Genomic DNA, 18946 nt, shown 5'->3' with positions numbered 1-18946 from the left:
GGTTTGTCCCCATAGGCGACGTTGTTGCGATGATGTCTGGTGAGGACCTGCCTTACAATAGGCCTACAAGCCCTCAGTCCAGCCTCTCTCAGCCTATTGTGGACAGTCTGAGCACTGATGGAGGAATTGTGCATTCCTGGTGTAATCCAGGCAGTTGTTGTTGCCATCCTGTACCTGTCCCGCAGGTGTGATGTTCGGATGTACCAATCCTGTGCAGGTGTTGTTACACGTGGTCTGCCACTGCGAGGACAATCAACTGTCCGTCCTGTCTCCCTGTAGCGCTGTCTTAGGCGTCTCACAGTACGGACATTGCAATTTATTGCCCTGGCCACATCTGCAGTCCTCATGCCTCCTTGCAACATGCCTAAGGCATGTTCACACAGATGAGCAGGGACCCTGGGCATCTTTCTTTTGGTGTTTTTCAGAGTCAGTAGAAATACCTCTTTAGTGTCCTAAGTTTTCATAACTGGGACTTTAATTGCCTACCGTCTGCAAACTGTTAGTGTCTTAACGACCGTTCCACAGGTGCATGTTCATTAATTGTTTATGATTCATTGAACAAGCATGGTAAACAGTGTCTAAACCCTTTACAATGAAGACCTGTGAAGTTATTTGGATTTTTACGAATTATCTTTGAAAGACAGGGTCCTGAAAAAGGGACGTTTCTTTTTTTGCTGAGTTGATGTTTCCCATGCCAATGAAGCTCCTTGAATTTAATTTAATTTAATTGAGAGCGCGCACGAGAGAGAGGACAGCAAACGAGAGATCAGGGTTCAAGGTGTTCTGAAGTCAACAACGTAGTAGGATGAGTAATTGTATAAAACTATTATGGGGACCTCTGGCATAACAGAAAAAGGTATGAAAATGTCTTGGTTCTGCAAAGAACTTTCTTTCAAACTAAAGTTTATGGACCGATTGGCAGGCCCAGTTGTGTTGTTAAAAAAGGGGATCTGTAATTCAAGGCACAGAAATAGAATGTCCCCTGTTTTCTAGCGGAATGCCTATTGACATGTAACAAGAGCAGACAATGCAGGATTGCAAAAATGGCCCAATACAAAGACAGATCCAGAGAGTTCAACACCTGCTTTCAGAAAAGCACCCCTCCCTCCGTTCACCCACTCATCCCCTTTATTTTGGGCCAGCCGGATGTGTGCATCAGGTTGGGCAGGGCAGTGAATACTGCTCCATTAGAGGGGTATTGCACCAGCAAGAAACTTAAATGCTTAAATTGGCCTGCATCCACTGAGCGCGAGTGGTCTGGAAATTACACCACCGCCCCCAAGCTCTTTTCCCAAAAACCCTCAGGAAACACTGGTTCTCTCTGCATCTATCCACTGATAGACAGGGGAGCAGAGGTTTTCAAAAACATGCTGTCCAGGAGTCACGCCACTGAGCACGTTCTCACTCACATAGACGCTGATGCATAAACACACTCACCTTTAGTGTTACGCCCAGTACATTGATGGCATCCTTGACCTGGTGGTGAATATTATTCTGCATCAGTTCCTCACATACCCACAGGCCCAGACTACATACAGCTATACACCTAGAACACACAGAAGACCAGTGAGAGAATACTGATGCATGCTATGGGACCAATTACATTCTTACTCATGTTGTATCTCTGAAGTCGCATTACCCCCTTTTCATTTTCTTCTTACATTACACAAATTCATCAAATCTTTTATTTCATTATACTATTTCTTTGAAATGTGAACATGAATCCAATCAGTCCCATTCCCTCCACACGACTGTACCTTTCTTCTGTACCCCCATCGCTTTCATACCTGGCTGCCTCACAGGGTTCATTGCGTGCCGTCTTCAGTAAGATGTTGACCAGATAGTCCTGAAAGGAGAGGACAGAGAATACATGATGAACAATCCACTTCATATACCATCCTATTCATCAAGATACTTCAACTCTATCTCCTACACAATGTTTTTATTAGTTTGCTGTCTGAGTATTTACTGAAAGGACAAAGTAAATGTAAGAACTCTGAATACCTTAATGTCCTCATTCCCGACGACGATGTCATCAGTTCCAGGAACAGTCTGCAGTAGAGGAATCTGCAAGTAGAGGTTGGGAAAGCAGACCAGCGACCCAAGGACGGTCTGTGCGTCAATCCTCGGAGCCTTTCAGATGAAAATAACACACATTCATTGTCTCGTCACTACAGAACTCTGATTATGTTGCATGACACATTTTCTTGAAGGAAAAGCCTCCAGGAGAAAAGTCTCCAGGAGAAAAGCCTCCAGGAGCAGCAGCATTATGTCCTTTAACTCACTGAATATGTTGTTTCTATGGAGTTGAATACTGTGTAGTACATTCAACACACCTATCTGAACTTCTAAATGAAGTATAGCAGAATATGTTTAACGATCCTAAATACATTTGAATACATATTGCATCACATTTGATGTAAGCCTGCCTGCCTGTGTGTCTGTGTGCGTGTCTGTGTACCTCGGAGGTGTCATGGCTGAGGATGCGTGCTGCAGCGGTGATGAAGTCTCCCACCAGCATAGTGAAGCCAGGCAGGCCCAGGTAGAAGAAGCGTGGGGAACAGGAACGGATCACTGTGTTTAGAATGTCCTGAGAGGGAACACAAACACACCACACAGATGGACATGGTGGTCAGGTCAATGGATGGATTGAATGAGCAGTAAAATAAAGACAGAGCCATATTTTTTGTAAGCAGGTGGCATGTATTTCTGATATTGTGATGGGTGTATTTTGGGGAATGGACAGACACTGAGCTCTGGAAAAGAATGACAGCATAGTAGTGCATCCCAAATTGCTACAAATATAACAACAGTGCACTCAGGAGAGCACAGCATTTCACAGTCCATATCTTACAAAAACAAAATGAGAGTGTGAATGAGGGATGGAGAAAAAGGGAGGGGAAGAAAGAGGCAGCAGATGGGTTGATCACACAGCACAAGGGAAGGGGAATGGTGTAACAAAAGTACACACACACACACACACACACACACACACACACACACACACACACACACACACACACACACACACACACACACTATTAGAAAAAGTATTGAAGAGGGATTTAAGTATGTGTGAGCAGAACGTACCGCTCCACAATAACAATGGTCGACGGTCATCTCATTACCCTGATGGCTAGTAAAGTACAGTATACTGAAAACATGCATTGGGTTGGGTATATTAATAAAGTACTGTGTCTAATAAAGAACTGAAATAGGTTGCAGTGGATGACCTCACATTGCCTTAAATGTCAGGAGTGAACTGAAATTCTTGAGATAAGAATGTAATAGAACTACATGGTTGGGGGGGTTGTTTGCTTAACTGTATGTGTGTGTGTGTGTGTGTGTGTGTGTGTGTGTGTGTGTGTGTGTGTGTGTGTGTGTGTGTGTGTGTACACAGCCAAGGTCCAGGCCAGGAACACCTGCCTTTTGGATAGCTGTAAACGTGTGTAAATCAGGTGGTTCAAACAGCGGCCTTGTGTCTCCCTAAGTCCTAAACCCCAGTACCCCTCAGCAAACACCCGACACACTCCTCCCCAACCCCTCTCCAACCCCTCCCCAACCCACCCACTACATTAATCCCTCAAATGAAGCCTTTGTAGACACAGAGTGGGGAAACAAAAGAGGAATATAAAAACACACAGGCAATAAGGAACCAGTCAAAACATATCGTGTCGGCAGTGTTGGGTTTGGAGGCCCATTTTACCCTAATTTCTGCCGTAATTGACCTCTGAGAGGCGTAATGTCGGCTGATCGCCTGAAGTTAGCGTTTTAGGGGAAGCATTTCCATTCTGCCTGTAAGTAGAGGGAGCTGGAAGTGAAAGGAGTGTGTGGTAGTAGAGATTTGAGCACTGCTGCGTGCGGTGGGGCTGAGGGTTGGCACTAGGATTGGCCTGCTCTGCTCTGTTCAACAAAAGGTGCATTAATACAAGCCTGACAGGAGGCTTCTTAAATTCTGCCGTGTTTGGTAGGCACACAACCCACATTTCTGACATGGAATGAAATATTTCCCCATTTACTGGTCATTAGTGACATCATGACACTGCTATCAGGAGTTTGTAAAATGGGGTTTTCCCAGTCGAGGCATGTTAATAGTTAGTGCCCATCTGTATGGCTATGTCAAGGTGTAGAGGTGCTTTTGGAGGGTTTAATCATCAACTAAACCGCTGGGTTTTGAACCGCAGCACAGCTCAACTGTCACATTTCCCTCTCTCTCCACAGACGGCAGTTACACAGATGAAACAATCCCTGTTTCTCTGATAAATTGAGGGGAAAAAAGAAAGCGATGGTTTTGCACAGGGAGAGCAGGTGTTAGAGAGATGTTTAATGAGTGGCTCACACAACCCTAGGAGGCACATTTAATGCACAAGCAACAACTTTTCAGTAGGCTGAACAGCACTCTTATTAAATAGATTACTGCCATTGTACAAAGGCCAAGGTAATGCTACTGCAGACTCGGTAGACTGCGCGCGAGACAGAGAGACAGAGAGAGACAGACTGGACAATACCAGTAACATTGGCAGCTAGGAGGAGATGTACCCTCCTTCATAGCCCCTCCTTTTTAGTGAAAAAACCCCGTCATGTTATATTTGCAAACATTTGCAGTGCTTAAATATTGTATAATCAGAGTATTTTTGTTGTTGTTGAACATTTCAAGAATAGACAGACCATTAAAATACAAAGAAATGGGGAAAATATATAGGGCGAATTTGAGTGGGACAGAGTAGCCTAAAGAGAGAAGAACAGTAGATTGTGGAGGGATACTGCAGGGGAGGGTGGATAGAGGAAGAAGGAGGGGAGGGGGATGGAGTAAGAGGCACATTGTTATGTAAAGCAGGCGTGCGGCTGGGCTGTCCCTCCATTGTGTGGCATGAGGACTCTTTCTCCGGCCAATTTGAACACGCTCCAGCACCCAGCCAGCTCAGCACTGGCAGCCAGGCCCCATATTATATTTAGGCACAACAAAAGCTGGAGAATGCCACACTGTCCCTCCTGGCCGGCCCCCTCATTTCTCTACAACGCATTCCCCGGGTGCCCCCCTTCCTCCACAATCTCTCCCTCACGGTCATCTCCGGCCCCGGTCATCTCCAGCTCTCCAGCTCTAGGTCAACATGTCACTAATGGAGCACGACAGACGTCAGTCCATAATTAATCACAAATACACGGCAGGAGCTCAAACATTACTTAACGACATGGAAAACATTCTAATAAGCTTGTTGTGCTGCCAAGGCGCAATATAAACCCGTCGGCAGAGGGAAAAAAACTAATTCATTTATTTACAGTTTTTCCCCCTTCAATCTCTTTCCAACTCATTCCCGCTCCTGTTTTCAGAGCAGCCAGCCGGCTAACCAGGCAGGCGGGCAGGGTGTGGTTAGATAGAGGAGGACCGTGCTGGAGTGAGCAGAGACAACATGCTAAAACAGTGGCCTCCACCGGCTGGCAGGAGGCGACAGAGAGAGAGAGGTCTGGAGAGATCCAGTTAACAGCTGAGCAGAGGCCTAGAAAACGCAAGACTACACTGGCGTGAACCCAGATGACTCTTACCTACGCACAATATATTACATCACCAGCTTCATCAACATTCCTCACATTTACCTTAGCTAGTCCAGAACAGGTAAAAGGGGTAAAGGTAATGCATAAGCAATGTCATCATCAGCAGGACCAATGTCAACACAACAAGAACAGGACGATAAGCATGTGCTATGTACCAGCGACAGTGCATTGAATCTTGCTGCTCTTGTATCGAAATGACAATGCAACAAAGCAACGATGCCTTTGGCTATAGCCCCATCTAGTGTTTTTTTAACCCACCTACACTCCCCCACATTTGGGGGACTAACCTATTTTTTTATATTAAAATGTTTATTTATTATTCAAATGTTTTATAATGAACAAAAGTAACATGCAACAATTTCAAAGATTTTACTGAGTTACAGTTGATTTAATGAAATCAGTCACATGAAATAAATTCATTAGGCCCTAATCTATGGATTTCACATGACTGGGAATACAGATGTGCATCTGTTGGACACAGATACCTTAAAAAAAGGTAGGGGCGTGGATAAAAAAAAAAGTCAGTATCTGGTGTGACCACCATTTGCCTCATGCAGCGCGATACATCTCCTTCGCATAGAGTTGATCAGGCTGGTGATTGTGGCCTGTGGAATGTTGTCCTACTCCTCTTCAATGGCTGTGTGAAGTTGCTGGATATTGCCGGGAACTGGAACACGCTGTTGTACACGTTGATCCAGAGCACCTCAAACTTGCTCAATGGGTGACATTGTAGGCCATGGAAGAACTGGGACATTTTCAGCTTCCAATAGTGTACAGATCCTTGCGACATGGGGCCGTGCATTATCTTGCTAAAACATGAGGTAATGGCGGTGGATGAATGGCATGACAATGGGCCTCAAGGTCTCGTCACGGTATCTCTATGCATTCAAACTGCCATCGGATAAAACGCAATTGTGTTCGTTGTCCGTAGCTTAAACCTGCCCTTCAGCTTCATTAAATAGTACCCGCAAAACACCAGTCTCAACGTCAACAGTGAAGAGGTGTCTCCGGGATGCTGGCCTTCTAAGGCAGTTACAAAGATAAAGCCTTATCTCAGACTGGCCAATAAAAAGAAAAGATTAAGATGGGCAAAAGAACACAGACACTGGACAGAGGAACTCTGCCTAGAAGGCCAGCATCCCGGAGTCGTCTCTTCACTGTTGACGTTGAGACTGGTGTTTGGCGGGTACTATTTAATGAAGCTGCCAGTTGAGGACTTGTGAGTCGTCTGTTTCTCAAACTAGACAATCTAATGTACTTGTCCTCTTGATTAGTTGTGCACCAGGGCCACCCACTCCTCTTTCTATCCTGGTTAGAGCCAGTCTGCACTGTATTGTAAAGGGAGTAGTACACAGCGTTGTATGAGATATTCAGTTTCTTGCCAATTTCTCGCATGGAATAGCCTTCATTTCTCAGAACAAGAATAGACTGACGAGTTTCAGAAGAAAGTTCTTTGTTTCTGGCCATTTTGAGCCTGTAATTGAACCCACAAATGTACATTTACATTTAAGTCATTTAGCAGACGCTCTTATCCAGAGCGACTTACAAATTGGTGCATTCACCTTATGATATCCAGTGGAACAACCACTTTACAATAGTGCATCTAAATCTTTTAAAGGGGGGGGGGTTAGAAGGATTACTTTATCCTATCCTAGGTATTCCTTAAAGAGGTGGGGTTTCAGCTGTCTCCGGAAGGTGGTGATTGACTCCGCTGTCCTGGCGTCGTGAGGGAGCTTGTTCCACCATTGGGGTGTCAGAGCAGCGAACAGTTTTGACTGGGCTGAGCGGGAACTGTGCTTCCTCAGAGGTAGGGGGGCCAGCAGGCCAGAGGTGGATGAACGCAGTGCCCTTGTTTGGTGTTCAACCTTCCCAAGTTCTCTCACGTCACCCCGCTCCTCCGCACACTCCACTTGCTTCCAGTTGAAGCTCGCATCTGCTACAAGACCATGGTGCTTGCCTACGGAGCTGTGAGGGGAACGGCACCTCCGTACCTTCAGTCTCTGATCAGTCCCTACACCCAAAGAAGGGCACTGCGTTCATCCACCTCTGGCCTGCTCGCCTCCCTTCCTCTGCGGAAGCACAGTTCCCGCTCAGCCCAGTCAAAACTGTTCGCTGCTCTGGCACCCCAATGGTGGAACAAGCTCCCTCACGACGCCAGGACAGCGGAGTCAATCACCACCTTCCGGAGACACCTGAAACCCCACCTCTTCAAGGAATACCTAGGATAGGATAAAGTAATCCTTCTAACCCCCCCAAAAAAAAAAGATATAGATGTACTATTGTAAAGTGGTTGTTCCACTGGATATCATAAGGTGAATGCACCAATTTTTAAGTCGCTCTGGATAAGAGCGTCTGCTAAATGACGTAAATGTAAATATTGACGTGTTATTTGGTCCCACTTATCAGTAAAAACTTTTTTTGCAATCAAACCTTGTACTTTTTATGAGTGAAACTACAGCCACAGAATGCAACAGACCCAAGCTGTACTGCCAGAGCGGTCCCATTCTCTTGTGTTTGATAATGGCTCCCTCTTCTGGCCTTAGTTACAGGAATATACATCAAGTTGTTTCCACATATACAGTACAGGGAACATAGAATAGCACATGAAAACAGGAAAGGCAATGTTTCGACCCCTGTGGATCTTCGTCAGGCTTCCTCTTGGCCATACCTGTCTCATATGGACCCCTCATACTGAATAGATGTATTATTAACCGAAACCTGCTTAGTATAAAACTAACAGTGTCTGGCAAAAAATGTCCATGTGTTACCTGGTCCTCGCTGGTGAAGCCCTTGTGCATGACTTGGTAGAGATGGACCAGGAAGTCACTATTGGGCAGCACGTCCTGGTTCTTAGTCATCATCTCACAGATGAGTTTATAGGCCTGCAGCTTCCCCGTCTTGAACTCTGCTGGCAGCATGGTGGCCTGTGGGGGAGAGGGGGGAGGGAGAAAGGAGGAGAGAGGGAGAGCCACATGCATGTCTTTGATAGTTAGGTGATGTGTGTAGATGCAGTGGACCTCTGAGCAGCTGACTCACCTTGAAGAGCCAGGAGGCCAGCATTCTTAGAGGAGGGATGAAGACAGGGCGGGGAGGAGACGACTGGTTATCCACACTGATGCCCAGGTTGTCCCGGATCTGCAATTATTGCATTACTGCATTAGCCTGATTGAAAATCTACAGAATACATTGCCTTGCGAAAGTATTCACCCCCCTTGGCGTTTTTCCTATTTTGTTGCATTACAGTCTGTAATTTAAATGGGTTTGTATTTGGATTTCATGGAATGGACATACACAAAATAGTCCAAATTGGTGAAGTGAAATGAAAAAAATAACTTGTTTCAAAAAATTCAAAAAAATTCTAAACGGAAAAATGCTGCGTGCATATGTATTCACCCCTTTTGCTATGAAGCCCCTAAATAAGATCTGGTGCAACCAATTACCTTCAGAAGTCACATAATTAGTTAAAAAAAGTTAACCTGTGTGCAATCTATGTGTCACCTGATCTGTCACATGATCTCAGTATATATTCACCTGTTCTGAAAGGCCCCAGAGTCTGCAACACCACTAAGCAAGGGGCACCACCAAGCAAGCGGCACCATGAAAACCAAGGAGCTCTCCAAACAGGTCAGGGACAATGTTGTGGAGAAGTACAGATCAGGGTTGGGTTATAAAAAAATATCAGAAACTTTGAACATCCCACAGAGCACCATTTAATCGATTATAAAAAAATGGAAAGAAAATGGCACCACAACAAACCTGCCAAGAGAGGGCCGCCCACCAAAACTCACGGACCAGGCAAGGAGGGCATTAATCAGACAGGCAACAAAGAGACCAAAGATAACCCTGAAGAAGCTGCAGAGCTCCACAGCGGAGATTGGACTATCTGTCCATAGGACCACTTTAAGCCGTACACTTCACAGAGCTGGGCTTTATGGAAGAGTGGCCAGAAAAAAGCCATCGCTTAAAGAAAAAAATAAGCAAACACGTTTGGTGTTCGCCAAGAGGCATATGGGAGACTCCCCAAACATATGGAAGAAGATACTCTGGTCAGATTAGACTAAAATTGAGTTCTTTGACCATCAAGGAAAACGCTATGTCTGGCGCAAACCCAACACCTTTCATCACCCGAGAACACCATCCCCACAGTGAAGCATGGTGGTGGCAGCATCATGCTGTGGGGATGTTTTTCATCGGCAGGGACTGGGAAACTGGTCAGAATTGAATTTATTTTTATTTATTTCACCTTTATTTAACCAGGTAGGCAAGTTGAGAACAAGTTCTCATTTACAATTGCGACCTGGCCGAGATAAAGCAAAGCACTTCGACAACATACAACAACACAGAGTTACACATGGAGTAAAACAAACATAGTCAATAATACAGTAGAAAAATACATCTATATACAATGTGAGCAAATGAGTTGAGATAAGGGAGGTAAAGGCAAAAAAAAGGCCATGGTGGCAAAGTAAATACAATATAGCAAGTAAAACACTGGAATGGTAGATTTGTAGTAGAAGAAAGTGCAAAGTAGAAATAGAAATAATGGGGTGCAAAGGAGCAAAATAAATACAGTAGGGGAAGAGGTAGTTGTTTGGGCTAAATTATAGATGGGCTATGTACAGGTGCAGTGATCTATGAGCTGCTCTGACAGCTGGTGCTTAAAGCTAGTGAGGGAGATAAGTATTTCCAGTTTCAGAGATTTTTGTAGTTCGTTCCAGTCATTGGCAGCAGAGACCTGGAAGGAGAGACGGCCAAAGGAGGAATTGGCTTTGGGGGTGAGCAGAGAGATATACCTGCTGGAGCGTGTGCTACAGGTGGGTGCTGCTATGGTGACCAGTGAGTGGAGATAAGGGGGAACTTTACCTAGCAGGGTCTTGTAGATGACCTGGAGCCAGTGGGTTTGGCGACGATTATGAAGCGAAGGCCAGCCAACGAGAGCGTACAGGTCGCAGTGGTGGGTAGTATATGGGGCTTTGGTGACAAAACGGATGGCACTGTGATAGACTGCATCCAGTTTGTTGAGTAGGGTATTGGAGGCTATTTTGTAAATGACATCGCCGAAGTCGAGGATCGGTAGGATGGTCAGTTTTACGAGGGTATGTTTAGCAGCATGAGTGAAGCATGCTTTGTTGCGAAATAGGAAACCAATTCTAGATTTAACTTTGGATTGGAGATGTTTGATGTGAGTCTGGAAGGAGAGTTTACAGTCTAACCAGACACCTAGGTATTTGTAGTTGTCCACATATTCTAAGTCAGAACCGTCCAGAGTAGTGATGCTGGACAGGCGGGCAGGTAGCGATCGGTTGAAGAGCATGCATTTAGTTTTACTTGTATTTAGGAGCAGTTGGAGGCCACGGAAGGAGTGTTGTATGGCATTGAAGCTCGTCTGGAGGGTTGTTAACCTGTTATGGCTAGGGGGCAGTATTTTCACGGCCGGATTAAAAACGTACCCGATTTAATCTGATTATTACTCCTGCCCAGAAACTAGAATATGCATATAATCATTAGCTTTGGATATAAAACACTCCAAAGTTTCTAAAACTGTTTGAATGGTGTCTGTGAGTATAACAGAACTCATTTGGCAGGCCAAAACCTGAGAAGATTCTATGCAGGAAGTGCCCTGTCTGACAATTTCTTGCCCTTCTTGATTATCTCTATCCATTACAGGGGATCTCTGCTGTTACGTGACACTTCCTACGGCTCCCATGGGCTCTCAGAAGGCGGCAAAAAGCTGAATCGTGGCTTTGCAGGCTCTGGCTGAAAAAAAGTAGCGCGTTTGGGTAGTGGCTGGTCACAGTACTGTGAGACTCAGGCTCGTGCCCGAGTCGACCCCATGCTTTATTTTCTTTCGTCTGTTTACCTAAACGCAGATTCCCGGTCAGAATATTATTGCTTTTTTACGAGAAAAATGGCATAAAAATTGATTTTAAACAGCGGTTGACATGCTTCGAAGTACGGTAATGGAATATTTAGAAATCTTTTGTCACGAAATGCGCCATGCTCGTGACCCTTATTTACACTTCGGATAGTGTCTTGAACGCATGAACAAAACGCCGCTATTTGGATATAACAATGGATTATTTTGAACCAAACCAACATTTGTTATTGAAGTAGCAGTCCTGGGAGTGCATTCTGACGAAGAACACCAAAGGTAATCAAACTTTTGTAATAGTAAATCGGAGTTTGGTCAGGGCTAAACTTGCTGGGTGTCTAAATAGCTAGCAAGTGCTATCTACTCAGAATATTGCAAAATGTGCTTTCACCTGAAAGCTATTTTAAAATCGGACACCTCGATTGCACAAAGGAGTTCTGTATCTATAATTCTTAAAATAATTGTTATGTTTTTTGTGAACGTTTATCGTGAGTAATTTAGTAAATTCACCGGAGGTTTGCGGGGGGTATGCTAGTTCTGAACGTCACATGCTAATGTAAAAAGCTGGTTTTTGATATAAATATGAACTTGATTGAACAAAACATGCATGTATTGTATAACATAATGTCCTAGGTGTGTCATCTGATGAAGATCATCAAAGGTTAGTGCTGCATTTAGCTGTGGTTTTGTTTTTTGTGACATTATATGCTAGCTTGAAAAATGGGTGTCTGATTATATCTGGCTGGGTACTCTGCTGACATAATCTAATGTTTTGCTTTCGCTGTAAAGCCTTTTTGAAATCGGACAGTGTGGTTAGATAAAGGAGAGTCTTGTCTTTAACACAGTGTCCAAAGAAGGGCCAGAAGTATACAGAATGGTGCCGTCTGCATAGAGGTGGATCAGAGAATCACCAGCAGCGAGAGCAACATCATTGATGTATACAGAGAAAAGAGTCGGCCCGAGAATTGAACCCTGTGGCACCCCCATAGAGACTGCCAGAGGTCTGGACAACAGGCCCTCCGATTTGACACACTGAACTCTATCAGAGAAGTAGTTGGTGAACCAGGCGATGCAATGGTTTCTCAAACGAAGGCTATTGAGTCTGCCGATGAGGATGTGGTGATTGACAGAGTCGAAAGCTTTGGCCAGGTCAATGAATACGGCAGCACAGTATTTTTTCTTATCGATGGCGGTTACGATATCGTTTAGGACCTTGAGCATGGCTGAGGTGCACCCATGACCAGCTCTGAAACCAGATTGCATAGCGGAGAAGGTGCGGTGGGATTCGAAATGGTCGGTAATCTGTTTGTTGACTTGGCTTTCAAAGACCTTAGAAAGGCAGGGTAGGATGGATATAGGTCTGTAGCAATTTGGGTCAAGAGTGTCCCCTCCTTTGAAGAGGGGGATGACAGCAGCTGCTTTCCAATCTATGGGAATCTCAGACGACACGAAAGAGAGGTTGAACAGGCTAGTAATAGGGGTTGCAATAATTTCGGCAGATAATTTAAGAAAGAAAGGGTCCAGATTTTGCAGCTCTTTCAGAACATCAGCTGAATGGATTTGGGAGAAGGAGAAATGGGGAAGGCTTGGGCGAGTAGCTGTGGGGGGTGCAGTGCTGTTGACTGCAGTAGGGGTAGCCAGGCGGAAAGCATGGCCAGCCGTAGAAAAATGCTTATTGAAATTCTCAATTATAGTGGGTTTATGGGTGGTGACAGAGTTTCCTATCCTCAGTGCAGTGGGCAGTTGGGAGGAGGTGTTCTTATTCTCCATGGACTTTACAATGTCCCAGAACTTTTTTGAATTTGTGTTGCAGGAAGCAAATTTCTGCTTGAAAAAGCTAGCCTTGGCTTTTCTAACTGCCTGTGTATATTGGTTTCTAACTTCCCTGAAAAGTTGCATATCACGGGGGCTGTTTGATGCTAATGCAGAACGCCACAGGATGTTTTTGTGTTGGTTAAGGGCAGTCAGGTCTGGGGAGAACCAAGGGCTATATCTGTTCCTGGTTCTAAATTTTTTTGAATGGGGCATGCTTATTTAAGATGGTGAGGAAGGCATTTTTAAAAGATAACCAGGCATCCTCTACTGACGGGATGAGGTCAATATCCTTCCAGGATACCAGGGCCAGGTCGATTAGAAAGGCTTGCTCGCTGAAATGTTTCAGGGAGCGTTTGACAGTGATGAGTGGAGGTTGTTTGACCGCTGACCCTTTACGGACGCAGGCAATGAGGCAGTGATCGCTGAGATCTTCGTTGAAAACAGCGGAGGTGTATTTAGAGGGCAAGTTGGTTAGGATGATATCTATGAGGGTGCTAGTGTTTACGGCTTTGGGGTGATACCTGGTGGGTTCATTAATCATTTGTGTGAGATTGAGGGCATCAAGCTTGGATTGTAGGATGGCTGGGGTGTTAAGCATGTCCCAGTTTAGGTCACCTAGTAGCACGAGCTCTGAAGATAGATGGGGGGCAATCAGTTCACATATTTTTTTATTTTTTTTTTTTTTTTACATTTTAGTCATTTAGCAGACGCTCTTATCCAGAGCGACTTACAGTAGTGAATGCATACATTTCATTTATTTATTTATTTTATGTGCTGGCCCCCCGTGGGAAACGAACCCACAACCCTGGCGTTGCAAACACCATGCTCTACCAACTGAGCTACAGGGAAGGCCCAGCTGTGCTCTGGACACATATGGTGTCCAGAGCACAGCTGGGGGCCGAGGGTGGTCTATAGCAGGCGGCAATGGTAAGAGACTTGTTTTTAGAGAGATGGATTTTTAAAAGTAGAAGTTCAAATTGTTTGGGAACAGACCTGGATAGTAGGACAGAACTCTGCAGGCTATCTCTGCAATAGATTGCAACACCGCCCCCTTTGGCCGTGAATGAATGATGGATGGAGCTAAATACAGGAGAATTCTTGAGGGAAACCTGTTTCAGTCTCCCAGAGATTTGAGACTGGGAAGGAGGTTCACCTTCCAGCAGGACAATGACCCTAAGCATACTGCTAAAGCAACACTTGAGTGGTTTAAGGGGAAACATTTAAATGTCTTGGAATGGCCTAGTCAAAGTCCAGACCTCAATCCAATTGAGAATCAGTGGTATGACTTAAAGATCGCTGTACACCAGTGGAACCCATCCAACTTGAAGGAGCTGGAGCAGTTTTGCCTTGAAGAATGGGCAAAAATCCCAGTGACTAGATGTGCCAAGCTTATAGAGACATACCCCAAGAGACTTGCAGCTGTAATTGCTGCAAAAGGTGGCTCTACAAAGTACTGACTTTGGTTGGGGGTGAATAGTTATGCATGCTCAAGTTCAGTTTTTTTGTCTTATTTCTTGTTTGTTTCCCAAACAATATTTTGCATCTTCAAAGTGGTAGGCATGTTGTGTAAATCAAATGATACAACAACCCCCCCCCAAAATCAATTTTAATTCTAGGTTGTAAGGCAACAAAATAGGAAAAATGCCAAGGGGAGTGAATACTTTCGCAAGCCACTGTAGATGACTGAATAGATGACAATGACATGTCATCTGGGCCGATGAGAGTGTTTGGAGGCTGGGCTTACCTTAGCCAATTTGTGCCACAGGTCGTAGAGGTAACTGAACACCTTAGCGTGGATCCTGGGGCAGCGGATGCTGTTGACATCCCCCAGGATACCCAGAATCCTCCTCCAGAGCACAAAGGCCGAGTCAGCATGCCAGCCTGTCAGGCTCCCGCCTGCAATGATGCTGACATCATCAGTCAGACACTCACTGCTGTCTACAAGGCCAGAGAGGGCGAGAGAAAGATAGGAGAGAGAGAGAGAGAGAGAGAAAGACAGAGTGAGAAAACTCTGATTTACTACTGTATAAACTCGATTGTAAAACACTACAACTCCAGGCCTGTCCACACCCCGGACAATGAGGTGATTCAACACAGAGATCGATTTTGCCCAGTTACCAGAGTCACAAACGGCTGATCAGATGATGGGTGGAATGGGGGTGTGTGGGTTGGGTATAGGATAAACAGTGCAACACAGAGGGTGATGGGCAGGGCAGGCTAAAAGGGGGTGTGTAGGGGAGATCGTAGGGACAGTAGCAGTACCCAGGTCCTGAGGCATGTGTAACACAGACTGATGCATGGTGTCCTCCAGGAGCTGGGGGCAGTCCCGGCACTCAGGGTGCACGAGCAAAGCTGGCGAGGCGGGGGGGTGCTGGTGGTGCTGAAACAGGGGTGCGGAGTGGGGAGAGAGGGCACACTCGGGACCTAAAACAAGACAAGGGGACAACGAGGAGACAGCGGAGCTTGAGGGAGCACAGGGACAGGAGGACAGAAGCTGTGAATTTACACTATATCAATTTAGGAGTACAGACAACACAGACGAGGTGGGGTGGGGTCCTGACCCTATCCATCTGGGGTGGGGATGGAGTGGGGTCAGGGGTTACACAAAGGGACAGGGGTTACACTAAGGGTCAGGGGTTACAGCTGAGGTATTCTTACATTTCTTTCATTGGACAAGAATTGCCATAGCAGTGTTCTCCAAATACTCAAATGTACTGCAAGGGAGCATTCACTCAAGGAACCACAACAACATTTTGAGATACTTACCTAAGATTTAATAGCAATGAGACTATCACCTAGCTTTGCCCAGTGAACATGTAACAGTGGTAACCATTCCATCTTTATGTACTCATGAGCTGTTGATCTAATACCTAACACAGCTAAAAACAAAGCTGCCAGCTGCCTGCTGAATAAAGACCCCTGAGCAGGTGGTAAAACTGGAACACGTCCAAGGCTAGATAGAGGTGCATAGAAAGTGAGCGTTTTCTCTTTCTGCGAGGTGGTACAGAGCTTCAGAGGCCAGGGTGAGGGAGGAGGGCGGGCGGGCGGGCAGGCAGGCGGGAGGGCGGGCGGGCGGGCGGGCGGGCAGGCAGGCAGGCAGGCGAAGAAGATACAGTACTGTAGAGCAGATCACCTTCCCCCAGACAGAGGCTGGCTATGAAGACTATTCTAATCCTCTGAAAGGTCAGGCTGCTCTGAGATAAATCCCATCACCACCCACAGGCAGACACACACCTCAGGTGAACGTGACAACTTATACAACCTCACAGAAAACCAATCTACTGGACCTGAGTTTACAGTGTTCATTCAATATAAACCAAGCCCCTCCAAGCCTCATTAACCTCCATCAATCCCCCCAGAAACCTTACCCAGACCTGAAGCCACCCCTCCACCCCCCTGTCCAGTCCAGTCCAGTCCAGTACCTGCAAGGGCCTCATTGTGGCTGAGCAGCAGGTTCCTCTGGCTCTCTGTGTCTGCTTTGACCCCTATCTGAGCTGAATGGAAGTCTGCCTCCTCCTCAAATGCCTGCCAGGCCAGCAGGCTGCTGTCAGCGTCGTTCAGATAGCCGTTGGATGTCTCGCTGCTCACACTCTCGCCTGACGAGCGAAGGAGAGAGAGGTCAATGTTATAGTTTTGAGACAAAGTGTGAGACGGGTGAAAGACTGTATATTCTCACTTTTCTCCCGGAGCTGGAGCCTTGTGTATGTGTTGTGTCCCTCTACAGGGTAGTCCAGCTCAGCTGGACTGCTGCTCCGCCGGATCAAAATCTGGGAGCACAGAGGGAGAAGTCATCAGTGGGTGTTTCAGAGATGCCCTATCAGACTGCAACAGATGCCCTGCTGAAATACTAATTCAAAGCGAGAGGGTCAGTGATTTTGCATTAGGTGTGTGACTCACCAAGGGTGGGTCGCCGTCTCTCCTCCCTTCTGACGTCCTGCCATCGGAACCACAGGAGTTGTTGGGGGAGTACGCTCTCTTCTGGCCTAGAAGTCACAGTGTCTGTTAATCATACTGGACACACACACACATATAGCAGACAGCCAGTCTACTCTGGTCATAAATATTGTTCTAGTCTCATCCCTACATCTCTAGATGCAGGATCAGAAATATGAGTTACCGCCTGTAGGCTTCAACGCACATAAATCACTGTATGGATGGATACATTGTTAGCGTAAGTCTAAATGGCTCCTCTAGGGCAGCTAAAAGGCCCTATGTTAGAACATGCCCTCACGCTGTGTGTGTTTGCGCACCCGTTGTTGTATCCCTACCTGGGAAGGTGTCAGACAGTTGCTGTGTGATGTCGGAGGTGCTGCTGCTGCGTGGTAGAGGGCTGTCACCAGCCTCCATCTCTCCGTCTCCCCCACACTCAGACAGCTGGCCCTCCTCCACGTCTGAGCACCACGACCAGGGAGGACAGAGCGTTAGAGCAATAGATCAGGCAAGACTCATCTCATACACACTACACCAGATCATTTTCTACCACACAGCATTCTGGCAACTTAAAATGATTACATTGCTTTAGCCACATAGTGAGATGGGAAAGGAACATACAGTTGTAAACATTAAAACATACATTAGAACAGACTAGTATAGAATCTTCTTTAGACAGTCATCCTTTTTACTTTCTATCCACTTCAAACCAAATGTTAGTAAGTAGCTGTGAAAAACAACGAGGGTTTCTACTCCACTGACAGGGTGTAGGTGGGAGGACACCACACAGACAGGGTGAAGGTGGGAGGACGCCACACAGACAGGGTGTAGGTGGGAGGACGCCACACAGACAGGGTGAAGGTGGGAGGACACCACACAGACAGGGTGAAGGTGGGAGGACGCCACACAGACAGGGTGTAGGTGGGAGGCCGCCACACAGACAGGGTGTAGGTGGGAGGACACCACACAGACAGGGTGAAGGTGGGAGGCCGCCACACAGACAGGGTGAAGGTGGGAGGACACCACACAGACAGGGTGAAGGTGGGAGGACACCACACAGACAGGGTGTAGGTGGGAGGACACCACACAGACAGGGTGTAGGTGGGAGGACACCACACAGACAGGGTGTAGGTGGGAGGACACCACACAGACAGGGTGTAGGTGGGAGGACGCCACACAGACAGGGTGAAGGTGGGAGGACACCACACAGACAGGGTGTAGGTGGGAGGACACCACACAGACAGGGTGAAGGTGGGAGGACACCACACAGACAGGGTGAAGGTGGGAGGACACCACACAGACAGGGTGTAGGTGGGAGGACACCACACAGACAGGGTGAAGGTGGGAGGCCGCCACACAGACAGGGTGTAGGTGGGAGGACACCACACAGACAGGGTGAAGGTGGGAGGACACCACACAGACAGGGTGAAGGTGGGAGGACACCACACAGACAGGGTGTAGGTGGGAGGACACCACACAGACAGGGTGTAGGTGGGAGGACACCACACAGACAGGGTGTAGGTGGGAGGACACCACACAGACAGGGTGAAGGTAGGAGGACACCACACAGACAGGGTGTAGGTGGGAGGACACCACACAGACAGGGTGTAGGTGGGAGGACACCACACAGACAGCTCTCAGAACACTTTACCTGAAAGCCTGTGAGAGCAAGAGTTACCAGAAGAGGAGGAAAGACCGGGCAAGAAAGAGCTCACAGTGTGAAGCAGCATAGGAACGCTTTTAGTAGCGGGCAAAGCCTCATAAAGGTGGACACAG

General features: G+C 46.5%; 1 protein-coding gene across 8 annotated transcripts in view; it reads right to left on the bottom strand.

The window, feature by feature from the left end:
• LOC106577869 (ral GTPase-activating protein subunit alpha-2) overlaps positions 1–18946 on the bottom strand; it is a 214124-nt gene that overhangs the window by 78070 nt on the left and 117108 nt on the right. For 6 of the 8 annotated variants that reach the window (XR_006769181.1, XR_006769182.1, XM_014156423.2 and 3 more), the window contains exons 17-29: positions 18822–18946; positions 17509–17631; positions 17138–17223; positions 16917–17007; positions 16663–16836; positions 15503–15664; positions 14985–15178; positions 8590–8688; positions 8322–8477; positions 2462–2590; positions 2005–2133; positions 1788–1846; positions 1438–1546 (exon numbers count right to left, since the gene is read on the bottom strand). The exon at positions 18822–18946 is cut by the window's right edge and continues 25 nt beyond it. Coding sequence is in view for 6 of the 8 variants with exons in the window: in XM_014156423.2 (XP_014011898.2) it covers positions 1438–1546; positions 1788–1846; positions 2005–2133; positions 2462–2590; positions 8322–8477; positions 8590–8688; positions 14985–15178; positions 15503–15664; positions 16663–16836; positions 16917–17007; positions 17138–17223; positions 17509–17631; positions 18822–18946 (1636 nt within the window). In the remaining 2 variants the exon portion in view is untranslated. The remainder of the gene's footprint in view (positions 1–1437; positions 1547–1787; positions 1847–2004; positions 2134–2461; positions 2591–8321; positions 8478–8589; positions 8689–14984; positions 15179–15502; positions 15665–16662; positions 16837–16916; positions 17008–17137; positions 17224–17508; positions 17632–18821) is intronic. The other 2 variants (XM_014156639.2, XM_014156565.2) reach the window with 2 other exon arrangements.

This window comes from Salmo salar, chromosome ssa01 (genome assembly GCF_905237065.1).
Source record: "Salmo salar chromosome ssa01, Ssal_v3.1, whole genome shotgun sequence".
Lineage (NCBI taxonomy): Eukaryota > Metazoa > Chordata > Actinopteri > Salmoniformes > Salmonidae > Salmo > Salmo salar.
Note: the sequence above shows the minus strand (reverse complement) of the source record. Positions and strands in the feature narration are given on the sequence as shown.